The sequence below is a fragment of the Schistocerca cancellata genome, chromosome 5 (genome assembly GCF_023864275.1).
Source record: "Schistocerca cancellata isolate TAMUIC-IGC-003103 chromosome 5, iqSchCanc2.1, whole genome shotgun sequence".
Classification (NCBI taxonomy): domain Eukaryota; kingdom Metazoa; phylum Arthropoda; class Insecta; order Orthoptera; family Acrididae; genus Schistocerca; species Schistocerca cancellata.
Genome location: NC_064630.1, coordinates 32,051,039 through 32,063,482, shown reverse-complemented (window position 1 = coordinate 32,063,482; position 12,444 = coordinate 32,051,039). Strand labels below are relative to the sequence as shown.

At 43.2% G+C, this 12,444-nt stretch overlaps 1 protein-coding gene across 1 annotated transcript in view; it reads right to left on the bottom strand.

The window, feature by feature from the left end:
• Window positions 1-11,920, bottom strand: part of LOC126188347 (serine/threonine-protein phosphatase 6 regulatory ankyrin repeat subunit A-like) — a 77,548-nt gene extending 65,628 nt beyond the window's left edge. The window contains exons 1-2 of the mRNA XM_049929946.1: window positions 11,892-11,920; window positions 11,551-11,790 (exon numbers count right to left, since the gene is read on the bottom strand). Coding sequence (XP_049785903.1) covers window positions 11,551-11,790; window positions 11,892-11,920 — 269 coding nt within the window. The remainder of the gene's footprint in view (window positions 1-11,550; window positions 11,791-11,891) is intronic.
• Between the last annotated feature and the right edge of the window lie 524 nt (window positions 11,921-12,444).

Here is a 12,444-nt window from a genome sequence, read left to right as displayed (position 1 = left end):
TTAGACTTTTCGATGTGAGGCAATCCGCCGAAACGTCGTCAAGAACACCAGACATCGCATTCACTACCGACATAAATCGTCTGGGTTTCCCTGGCAACTCACAAATAATTCGCGGAGCTATGTAATTTAGAGCAACTAAGGGAACGACGGGAAACAGATAAAAATGACGATCACAAATAATTGATCATAGCGCTTGCCACCAGAGTCGCATGATCGATTTACGATAGCACGTTCGATATGTATCGCTTGGACACCACGACTTCGATACCAATCATTCTTGGAAATTACCGAAAATCGGAACACTACAAATCATACATTCTCCTACCATGTTTCCGTGCCACGTGATCTCTGTATTCGCTTTTATAGACATTGAACGACAAGTCGAGTGTGTCACTGTGGTGTCTTCGACACGTTTTCCATGCAGATATCACAAGAAATACGAGCGGACAGCAAAAACTAAGTTACACATTATTATGACAGGCCAATAACTTTTACTGAATGCTGCACTACGTTTTACAGTGAGCCAGATACGTGACAGTATTTTTCACAGTAGTCATCAAGTCACTGTAACAAGCGGTCGGAACGTTCTACGAATCGTTCATTTTCTCGAGGACACATATCCGCTCCTTGGTCAACGGGCTACTCCACACCTGATATGTGAACGTTTTTATTGTTGGAAAATCGCTTTCTTGCCGATGGTCTTTCAGCTTGTCGAAAATACGAACATCGCACGGTGCAAGACCTACATCTCGTGATCAGCGCCATCTCTGTGGTCAAATTACTGTCACCATTTCAGTATGGGTGGACGCGACATTCCGTTTGATACACACAGTGTTCAAATTTGACGGTGAATCTGTGTGCAATTCAGACGTTTTGGGAACAAGAATCGTACAGCTTCGCCGACTTGAGCTTTTGGAGTACTTTTCTAGTTGCAAGGACAATTCATTCGCACACTGTGATGCATCTGTTTTCGATGTACCGCAGCAAGCTATGTATTCAGAAAACCCGGAACATGCTAAGAGAAAATGCGCTCGGCAATGGTCTTAGCGTGGGACGAGATGTTTCACTTAGTCAGACGTACCTAAGTAATACTTTTTTTAGATTATAGATGAATTTCAAACAATAAGCTGTAGTTTTATCGTAAAACTAATTTTCATTTTAAATCATAGGTGTCTAATAAGATATGAATTGCGATACGAAATTGCTGCTTGCCATTACGAATAATTAAGTAAGGTGGGTCAGCTTTTGTCCCTGTGCCACTGCAGTTGCTATCTTCAAACCTCATACAGTGTGCCCACGCTTCCTTAGCGTCTCGTCTGGCTATAATATTACTGAAATGTGTCGTTGGAATGCAAGGTGCTAATACGTTCTTTCTTATCGCCAAGAGTTTTGGTGATCAAATGATACTGTGCACATTAGACACAATAATCGCCATTGTTTAATGCTGTGTTTCATTTGGGTGCTAAGTAATGTGCAGGAATGGGTTATCATTTGTACATAACCTCTTGAAGCACTGTGTAATGGATTTAGACAACATTGTATATGGAGCGCATCGATCTAGTGCTGTACTTAGGTTAAAATAAAGAGTCGATATTGCAATAATATTTGTTTATTTACCGCTTTCCGCTGATGTTAAAGCAATCCTCAGTATTTGTGGCCTCCTATGGCTGATGCTAGCTGTCAAATGACAGTCTAAGATGGTGGTATCACGAGAAAACCACGGAGCCGCCAGCACCAGCCACAGGGGGGCAAAACTTCTGAAGATGGCTTTGACATAAGCCGAACCCAGTAAATAAACAAATATTATTGCAATATCGACTGTTTATTTCAACCTAAACTGTGCACTGAGTCATCTGACACAAGTATTAATCGTTCACTCTGAGAAGGCTCTCGCAGCAGTGGCTGTTCCAACAGAACATCATGTCGGAGTGATATTCACTTTCTCGGTTTCGCTACCAGTCTTAGTTTTCAATATTCCGTGGAAAGGGTATCTTTGTTGAACGCTTTGACACAACCATACAGGTTAAATAAACACAAATTCGGAAAGGTTGTAGTTAAGGTAGGGAATAAAAGATTAGGTCAGAGTTTACATTCAAGTAATACATGTCGTTACAAGTTTCAAAGCTTTTGCTCAGAGTAAGTCGAGTCGTGCTTCACTTTTTGCAGGACGCTGAACCCCCACTCTTGGCATCACAGGAAGTATGGCTACGCCTGTGCTTTCACAAAGGCTTTGATGCAAGCTTGTTTTTGAGGTTCTGTCAAGTTGTCTGCAAACCACTGGGAACACATGTTTTTCACAGCTGTGTGTTGATGTACAAAATTGAGTGCAGGCTGCCACTGCAGTCTTTGATATACCAAAGGGTGCCTCCGTCTCTAAGTCAGATACAAGTGCATGCACAACATCTCCAACGTTTTTTGAACAACAAACGATTTTGTCAAACTTCACGAAATTATCGCTGAGGCAAGCGCGGCCACGTGAAAATTCTGCAAACCAATTGTAACCGGTCTTTTCTGATGGCGATTTATTATGAAAAACGGAAAGAATTGTTTCGAGGCGTGAAAAAAAATCACATGATATTTGAATTTTTTTACAACATTGTTGCCCTAAACACTCACTGTACCCTAACTATACGGCGACTTTCTGAGCTGCCATTGTTTCAACAATAACAAACGACAGTAATGCCGTATCCACATAGCGCCATCTAGTGCCGTCTCCCTTTATGGAGGAAACTGAGAAGTTTCAAAGAAGGGCAGCGCATTTGTTCATGGGCTCTTTTGGTAAGCGTGGAAGTGACACAGAGGCGCTCATTCGGCTCCAGTTCCAGTGCCTAAGGGTGCGCACCTGCGTGGGGAGACGCAGCACGTGGAGGTGTTACCCGGCACGGAAAACACTCCCCTGTATCACGGAGGCAGCGCACAGTCAGAGGTCCCGACTGGCACCGCCCCGCGCCAGCTGGCGACCCGGGCTGAACGAGCCACTCTTTGCCCACATTTTGCGCACTGGTTGGCGACATGCTGTGCTCACAGAATGGAGACCCACGGGCTGCAATCTTTCTCAAACTATTTTACATAAACTGACCATTAAAAACAAATTATTTTAGCAGCATGAAATTTTCACTCTACAGCGGAGTGTGCGCTGATATGAAACTTCCTGGCAGATTAAAACTGTGTGCCCGACCGAGACTCGAACTCAGGACCTTTGCCTTTCGCAGGCAAGTGCTCTACCAACTGAGCTACCCAAGCACGACTCACGCCCGTCCTCACAGCTTTACTTCTGCCAGTACCTCGTCTCCTACCTTCCAAACTTTACAGAAGATCTCCTGCGAACCTTGCAGAACTAGCACTCCTGGAAGAAAGGATACTGCGGAGACATGACTTAGCTACAGCCTGGGGGATGTTTCTAGAATGAAATTTTCACTCTATAGCGGAGTGTGCGCTGATATGAAACTTTAATTTTCAAATTATTTTCACGTTACAGCTTTATGTGTCAGCTTCATGGTCAAATGCCCAAAATATCGATAACTCAACATGATATTCGCACAATATTCGAAAAGTTTGCAATGAAAAATACAGGTCACTATGATTTTGCGTTTGGTGCATATTACACAGTAAGTTGCTGTAGATGAAGTTTCGCGAAGATATTGAATGCTTCTTTAGACTTGGGAGGAGGTCTCTATCCATCTCCAGTCTCAAGAAAATGGAATTATGTACCACCTTCACTTCTGACCCCACACACAAGAGAATGATATATTCATAATATCCCTCATATATCCTAAACCATTTGGAATATCAATATGAGATTTTGGGAAGTGATAGCACACAAAAAGAGAGTATTTTGCTATATGGTTAACAAAGGATCTTTCTTATCTTTGGCGATATATCAGAAGCTATGGTCTTTATTTTGCACTACACACCGGAAGCAGCTACTAGGGTAGCAGAGTACGTGTGGCGTGCACACGGGGGTTTTTTAGGTTAGAGGGACCCCCCCTTGGGCGAAACGATAAAATACCTGACGGCTTACCAGAGAGGACATTATCATCGTTGATAAAGAACGTCCGTCCTCAGAGACCAAAAACAGGAAAAGTTAACGTAATATTGGTAAACTGCAGGAGTATCCAGGGCAAGGTTCCTGAATTAGTATCTCTTATTGAAGGAAATAGTGCGCATATAGTATTAGGAACGGAAAGTTGGTTAAAACCGGAAGTGAACAGTAACGAAATCCTAGACACAGAATGGAATATATACCGCAAGGATAGGATAAACGCCAATGGTGGAGGAGTATTTATAGCAGTAAAGAATTCAATAATATCCAGTGAAGTTATTAGCGAATGCGAATGTGAAATAATCTGGGTTAAGCTAAGTATCAAAGGTGGGTCAGATATGATAGTCGGATGCTTCTATAGACCACCTGCATCAGCAACCGTAGTAGTTGAGCGCCTCAGAGAGAACCTGCAGAACGTCGTGAAGAAGTTTCGTGATCATACTATTGTAATAGGGGGAGACTTCAATCTACCAGGTATAGAATGGGATAGTCACACAATCAGAACTGGAGCCAGGGACAGAGACTCTTGTGACATTATCCTGACTGCCTTGTCCGAGAATTACTTCGAGCAGATAGTTAGAGAACCAACTCGTGAAGCTAACGTTTTAGACCTCATAGCAACAAATAGACCGGAACTTTTCGACTCCGTGAATGTACTCGTAGAAGAGGGTATCAGTGATCATAAGTCAGTGGTTGCATCAATGACTACAAGTGTAACAAGAAATGCCAAGAAAGGAAGGAAAATATATTTGCTTAACAAGAGTGATAGGGCACAAATCGCAGAATATCTGAGTGACCACCATCAAACGTTCATTTCTGAGGAAGAGGATCTGGAACAAAAATGGAAAAAATTCAGAAACATCGTCCAGTACGCCTTAGATAAGTTCGTACCGACTAAGGTCCAAAGCCAGGGGAAAGATCCACCGTGGTATAACAATCATGTACGAAAGGTACTACGGAAACAAAGAAAGCTTCATCATAGGTTTAAGAGTAGTCGAATCATAGCTGATAAGGAAAAGCTGAACGAAGCGAAAAAGAGCGTAAAGAGAGCAATGAGAGAAGCATTCAACGAATTCGAACATAAAACATTGGCAAACAATCTAAACAAGAACCCTAAAAAGTTTTGGTCATATGTAAAATCGGTAAGCGGATCTAAATCCCCTATTCAGTCACTCGTTGACCACGATGGCACCGAAACAGAGGACGACCGAAGAAAGGCAGAAATACTGAATTCAGTGTTCCGAAACTGTTTCACTGCGGAAAATCGTAACACGGTCCCTGACTTCAGCCGTCGCACGGACGCCAAAATGGAAAATATTGAAATAAACGATATCGGAATTGAAAAACAACTGCTATCACTTAGTAGCGGAAAAGCATCCGGACCAGACGAGATACCCTTAAGATTCTACAGTGATTATGCTAAAGAACTTGCCCCCTTTCTATCAGCAATTTATCGTAGATCGCTGGAAGAACGTAAAGTACCTAGCGACTGGAAGAAAGCGCAGGTCGTTCCCATTTTCAAGAAGGGTCATAAATCAGATGCGAATAATTATAGGCCTATTTCGCTTACGTCAATCTGTTGTAGAATAATGGAACATGTTTTGTGTTCTCGTATTATGACGTTCTTAGATAATACAAATCTCCTTCATCATAACCAACATGGATTCCGCAAACAGAGATCATGTGAAACTCAGCTCGCCCTATTTGCCCAAGAAATTCACAGTGCCGTAGACACTGGCGAGCAGATTGATGCCGTATTCCTGGACTTCAGGAAGGCATTTGATACGGTTCCGCACTTACGTTTAGTGAAAAAAATACGAGCTTACGGAATATCGGACCAGGTTTGTGATTGGATTCAGGATTTCCTAGAAGAAAGAACACAACATGTCATTCTTAACGGTTCAAAATCTGCAGATGTAGAGGTAATTTCGGGAGTACCGCAAGGAAGCGTGATAGGACCTTTATTGTTTACAATATACATAAATGACTTAGTTGACAACATCGGTAGCTCCGTGAGGCTATTTGCAGATGACACGGTTGTCTACAAGAAAGTAGCAACATCAGAAGACTCGTACGTACTCCAGGAAGACCTGCAGAGGATTAATGCATGGTGCGACAGCTGGCAGCTTTCCCTAAACGTAGATAAATGTAATATAATGCGCATACATAGGGGCAGAAATCCATTCCAGTACGATTATGACATAGGTGGTAAATCATTGGAAGCGGTAACGACCGTAAAATACTTAGGAGTTACTATCCGGAGCGATCTGAAGTGGAATGATCACATAAAACAAATAGTGGGAAAAGCAGGCGCCAGGTTGAGATTCATAGGAAGAATTCTAAGAAAATGTGACTCATCGACGAAAGAAGTAGCTTACAAAACGCTTGTTCGTCCGATTCTTGAGTATTGCTCATCAGTATGGGACCCTTACCAGGTTGGATTAATAGAAGAGATAGACATGATCCAGCGAAAAGCAGCGCGATTCGTCATGGGGACATTTAGTCAGCGCGAGAGCGTTACGGAGATGCTGAACAAGCTACAGTGGCGGACACTTCAAGAAAGGCGTTACGCAATACGGAGAGGTTTATTATCGAAATTACGAGAGAGCACATTCCGGGAAGAGATGGGCAACATATTACTACCGCCCACATATATCTCGCGTAATTATCACAACGAAAAGATCCGAGAAATTAGAGCAAATACGGAGACTTACAAGCAGTCGTTCTTCCCACGCACAATTCGTGAATGGAACAGGGAAGGGGGGATCAGATAGTGGTACAATAAGTACCCTCCGCCACACACCGTAAGGTGGCTCGCGGAGTATAGATGTAGATGTAGATGTAGATGTATTTTATTTTTTAATCCTGTACTGTAATTTTTTAAGAGTCTTTAACAGTTATTGAAAAGAAAATTTGCTACTATGAAAATAAACATAAAATTTCTTCTTCTACGAGGATCACTCCAAAAGAAATGCACACTATTTTTTTAAAAATCCATTTTTTAGCATGAGATTAGCCGAGCGATCAGAGGTGCCGCCGCGGTGCAGTCATGGGCTGTGCGGCTGGTCCCGGTGGAGGTTCCAGTCCTCCCTTGGGTGTGGGTCTGTGTGTTTGTCCTTAGGATAATTTAGGTTAAGTAGTGTGTAAGCTTAGGGACTGATGACCTTAGCAGTTAAGTCCCATAAGATTTCACACACATTTAACATCCATCTTTTAATATACTTGTTTGAAAGTTTTACAGTGTGTAGATACATCCTTTAGGAACATTATTTTCATTTCTCCACATAATTTCCATCTCTCTCAACAGCCTTACGCCATCTTGGAACCAGCGCCTATATATCCGCAAGGACCAACCTGTTGGAGCTACTGTTTTGCAGCGTGCACAAGGGAGTCATCATCTTCAAACCTTGTTCCACGAAGAGAATTTATGGTGGTTCCGCTTGGCATGATGTCCAGAAGCAAGAGTCCTTCGGAATCGAAAAACACTGTAGCCATAACTTTTGCAGCAGGAGGTGTGTTTCTGAATTTTTTTTCCTTGGGTGAATTTGCATGATGCCACTCCATTGATTGCCTCTTCGTCTCTGGTGAAAAATGATGAAGCCATGTTTCATCACCTGTCACAATTCTTTCAAGAAATTCATCTCCACCATTCTCGTACTGCTCCAAAAGTTCGCTGCATACCGTTTTTCTTGTTTCTTGGTGAGCCACTGTCAACATCCTGGGAACCCACCTGGCACAAACCTTTTTTAACGCCAACACTTTCAGTATTCTGCAAACACTTCCTTCCCCTATCCCAACGTAGCGTGACAATTCGTTCACTGTGATGCGTCTGTCAGCAGTCACCAATTCTTTAACTCTCTGCACATTGTCTGGAGTGTGTGCAGTACGAGGCCTGCCACTGCGAGGACAGTCCTCAATATTGCCATGCCCGCTTTCATCACGTAACCTGCTTGCCCACCGACTAACTGTACTGCGATCGACAGCAGTATCTCCATGCACCTTTTTCAACCTCTTGTGGATGTTTCCCACTGTCTCGTTTTCACAGCACAGGAATTCTATGACAGCACGTCGCTTCTGACGAATGTCAAGTGTAACAGCCATCTTGAAGATATGCTGTGACGGCGCCACTCACGGGAACAGGTTGAACTAAGTTTGAAAACAAGCGGGAAGGATGTATCTACACACTGTAAAACTTTCACACATGCAGAATGAAAACTGTATTTTTACAAAAATAGTGTGTATTTCTTTTGGAGTGACCCTCATATATTATTACAGATCAAAACATGGAGGTTTCTCATAAGCTGTTGACCTCTCTGGTCGCTAATTGCTTGTTTAATAAGACACTCTGTTTCAGAATAATGTCGCAGCAGATACTGCAAGGTGAATTTGTCCAAACTATGCAGCGAATTGATGATGTTTCTTCAAAAGAGAAAAGGTTAACAATGCAGACAAAAGTAAGTTGCCAATTCTGTTGCAATGTCGGCAGAATCCGATAACCCTCGTATTATTAATAGTGAGCGACTGGAATGGAAACTTACAAAGGGATTTTCTCACTGTTCTTCATTTGAGAAATAAGAAAATAATTTGCAGCAAGTTCCTTTCTCATTTCAGAATGAAGTGGTGATCTTCACCGCAATTCTCTTTTGATGTGTTAAAGACAGGGTATATGTACTTATAATCTGTTTTAAGCTTAATGAATAAAGTACTGACTATCATACTTTTGCAACGATGTTATCCTGAGATACACACGCACCAAATATGTTATTCCTAAAAGAACAATGCTGCATTTTTGCTGCTGAGTCCTACTGACACAATAAAATTCTTTCACAACTCTGATGCTGTAACCACACTGACGACTTGCAGAGTCTTGACAACTATTTGTCGAAGGCAGTATCACTGATGAATTAAAAGATATTTGTGTAACAAAATTCACTCCTTCACTCTGAACAGGATACTAATGGAAGGTGGTACATCATGTGCTGTGCTTTTTGATATGTCAAATGTAACTGAGACGTAGAAAGAAAAATCGTTCAGCAAGTTTCAGCCCCACCTGTTCATTATGAAAGATACACTCAATTAGAGGATTCCATTGAAACTGCAACAGAATTGGCGATTTATTTTGTGTGTGAATTGTTGACCATTACTCATTTAAAGAAGCATCATAAATTATGAAGAAGGCCTACATTTCTGCTGCTGGCAGGTTTAATTTTGCTTCTTTTGCAAAAATGCAGTATAAATTGCAGGAAGGCACCTTGCAATGGCTATTGCGACACAACCTTGAAACAGAGTCTGTTATTAAACAAGCAATAGGCGACCAGAGAGGTCAATACCTTATGGAAAACCTCGTTGTGTCGGTTTTCTGTAACATAAGAGAAGCAAATTCATGTTTATTTTCATACTAGGAAATTATCTTCTCACTAGCTATTATGACTTTTTAAAAGTTACGGTAATGGACTGAAAAACGAGAAATTAAATAAAAATTGTAGCCTAAGCTTTATCGATGTATATAAGAAATTACTGTATGTTAACGGTGTGCCAAAATGTTCTCCCCCTTGTGTGTCATCATTGGACAAAATCTCATTTTGATATCTCCAACGGTTTAGGAGATATATGAGGTATGTTATGAATGTTGCATCCTCTGGTGCATGCGGTCAGAAGTGAATGTGATACATAAATTCCCTTTTCTTGAGGGTGGTAGACCTCCTCCCAAGCCTAAAGAGAATTTAAATATCTTGGTTAAATTTCATTCACAGCAATATTTGGTGTAATGTGGTCCAAACACAAAATCATAGCAACCCATATTTTTCATTGCAAACTTATCCGAATTTTGCACACCGTCTTATTTAAATGGGAATATCACAATAACTATGGCGATTAGGTAGATGATGGTCACTTCGTCATGAATCTGCCAAGTAAAGCTGTATGTAGCTTGAAAATTATTTATTTATGTTTATTAGGTAATTTCTGTAAAATCGTACAAGAAAGACTACAGCGTTAATCGAGAGAATGTGACGTTCTACCCGTAAAGCCACTGCTGCATTTGACCAGCTGTGTGCTTTTCAGAGTGTGCATTACTAGATGAGTTATCCAGTATACTTCTTTCTCCTGTTGAGTTGATACTGAGACTTACGGACAGTTGTCATCGGATACTATTTGCAACTGAAAATAGGGAAAAGGGGTGGGGATGAGGGCGCGGAGTGGGGTTGGGGAAGGACAGTGGTGCAGAAAGTGCACTCTGCCACACACCGTAAGGTGGATGTGGAGTATAGGTGCGTATGTTGATGTAGATCCTTCACCAGTTGTGGTAACATGTAGAAGTGTGAAACACTATCTCTCTGGTCATTTACACACACAACTGCAGGATTTCATTTCAGTTAAAAGTTGTTATACACGTAACGAAATGTTTTCCGAGACAATCTGCTCATAATAGTAGTACCCAGTGACTACACTACTGGCCATTAAAACAGCTGCACCACGAATATGACGTGCTACAGACTCGAAATTTAACCGACAGGAAGAAGATGCTGTGATATGCAAATAATTAGCTTTTCAGTGCATTCACACAAGGTTGGCGCCGGTGGCGACAGCTACAACGTGCTGACATGAGGAAAGTTTCCAACCGATTTCTCATACACAAACAGCAGTTGACGACGGCGTTGCCTGGTGAAACGTTGTTGTGATGCCTCGTGTAAGGAGGAGAAATGAGTACCATCACGTTTCCGTCTTTGATAAAGGTCGGATTGTAGCCTATCGCGATTGCAGTTTATCCTATCGCGACATTGCTCTCGCGTTGGTCGATATCCAATGACTGTTAGCAGAATACGGAATCGGTGGGTTCAGGAGGGTAACACGGAACGCCGTGCTGGATCCCAATGGCCTCGTATCACTAACGGTCGAGATGACAGGCATCTTATCTGCATGGCTGTAACGGATAATGCACGACCGCATGTTGCAGATGCTGTACGGGCCTTTCTGGATACAGAAAATGTGCTGCCCTGACCAGCACATTCTCCAGATCTCTCACCAATGGAAAACGTCTGGTCAATGGTGGCCGAGCAACTGGCTCGTCACAATACGCCAGTCACTACTCTCGATGAACTGTGATATCGTGTTGAAGCTGCATGGGCAACTGTACCTGTGCAAGCCGTCCAAGCTCTGTTTGACTCAATGTCCAGGCGTATCGAGGCCATTATTACGGTCAGAGGTGGTTGTCTGGGTACTGATTTCTCAGGATCTATGCACCCAAATTGCGTAAAAATGTAATCACATGTCAGTTCTAGTATAATATATTTGTCCAATGAATACCTGTGTATCATCTGCATTTCGTCTTGGTGTAGCAATTTTAATGGATAGTAGTGTATAAAGATATTGAGGGACATCCTGTAAGTATGTGAAAGAGTCTTCATTCGTGTGGAACCATTGTGCGTCACATCCTCCTTGTGTATCAGACCCCTCGTCGACACACGTATCGTGGCACCAGAACGTAGCTGAGAGTGCGCGAGGCTCACCCTTTGGCCACGAACGCGCGCAGGAGGTCCGCGGCGAGCGGCGGGGCCCTCTGGAGGCGGTCCCTCGTGTGCGCGAGGTCGTCGGGCGAGTAGTGGGAGGCCAGGAGCGCGTCGGCCACGTCCCAGGCGCCGTGCAGGTCGGCGTACTGCAGGGGCCGCCAGCGCAGCACGCGGTCCTCTGCAGTCAGCGCACCGTCCGGCACCTGCAGGCGGCAACCAACCGAGAAAGACTCGCCGCGCCTGCAGCCCCAGGGTCTCACCAGTAAGTCTGTAAGCTGGTGGACGCGCTATGCGCACCTCTTCTAGGGTACTTGCCCTCCGGTCGCTACCATCACAAGTACCACAACTTTGATTTCTGAGATGCTGACATTTCGAGAGCAATATGTTTTGTAAGTAAGGTTAATTTTGAGAGTATTCCGTGGGAGTACTATAAGCAGTTACCCTTCAGAATCTGCTCTACATGATCCAGTCAAATCGTTCAAATGGCTCTGAGCACTATGGGACTTAACATCTGAGGTCATCAGTCGCCTAGAACTTAGAACTACTTAAACCTAACTAACCTAAGGTCATCAAACACATCCATGCCCGAGGTAGGATTCGAACCTGCGACCGTAGCGGTCACGCAGTTCCAGACTGAAGAGCCTAGAACCGCTCGGCCACACCGACCGGCCTGATCCAGTCACATTAATGTGTACACCGCCTATGTTCGACGTCGACGTGCACTAAGCTCTCACAGACGGCAAGTAGCAGTACCAGCAGTGGAGGGTATATAAAGCGTCTTTCAGCGTCGGATAAAAGAAAGTAGTCGTCGTCGTACGAAAATAGCAGCTGGTAACACTGACTGGTAATTACCAGCTGCTAATAGAGCCGACCAACAGGCCACAGCAGGAACAC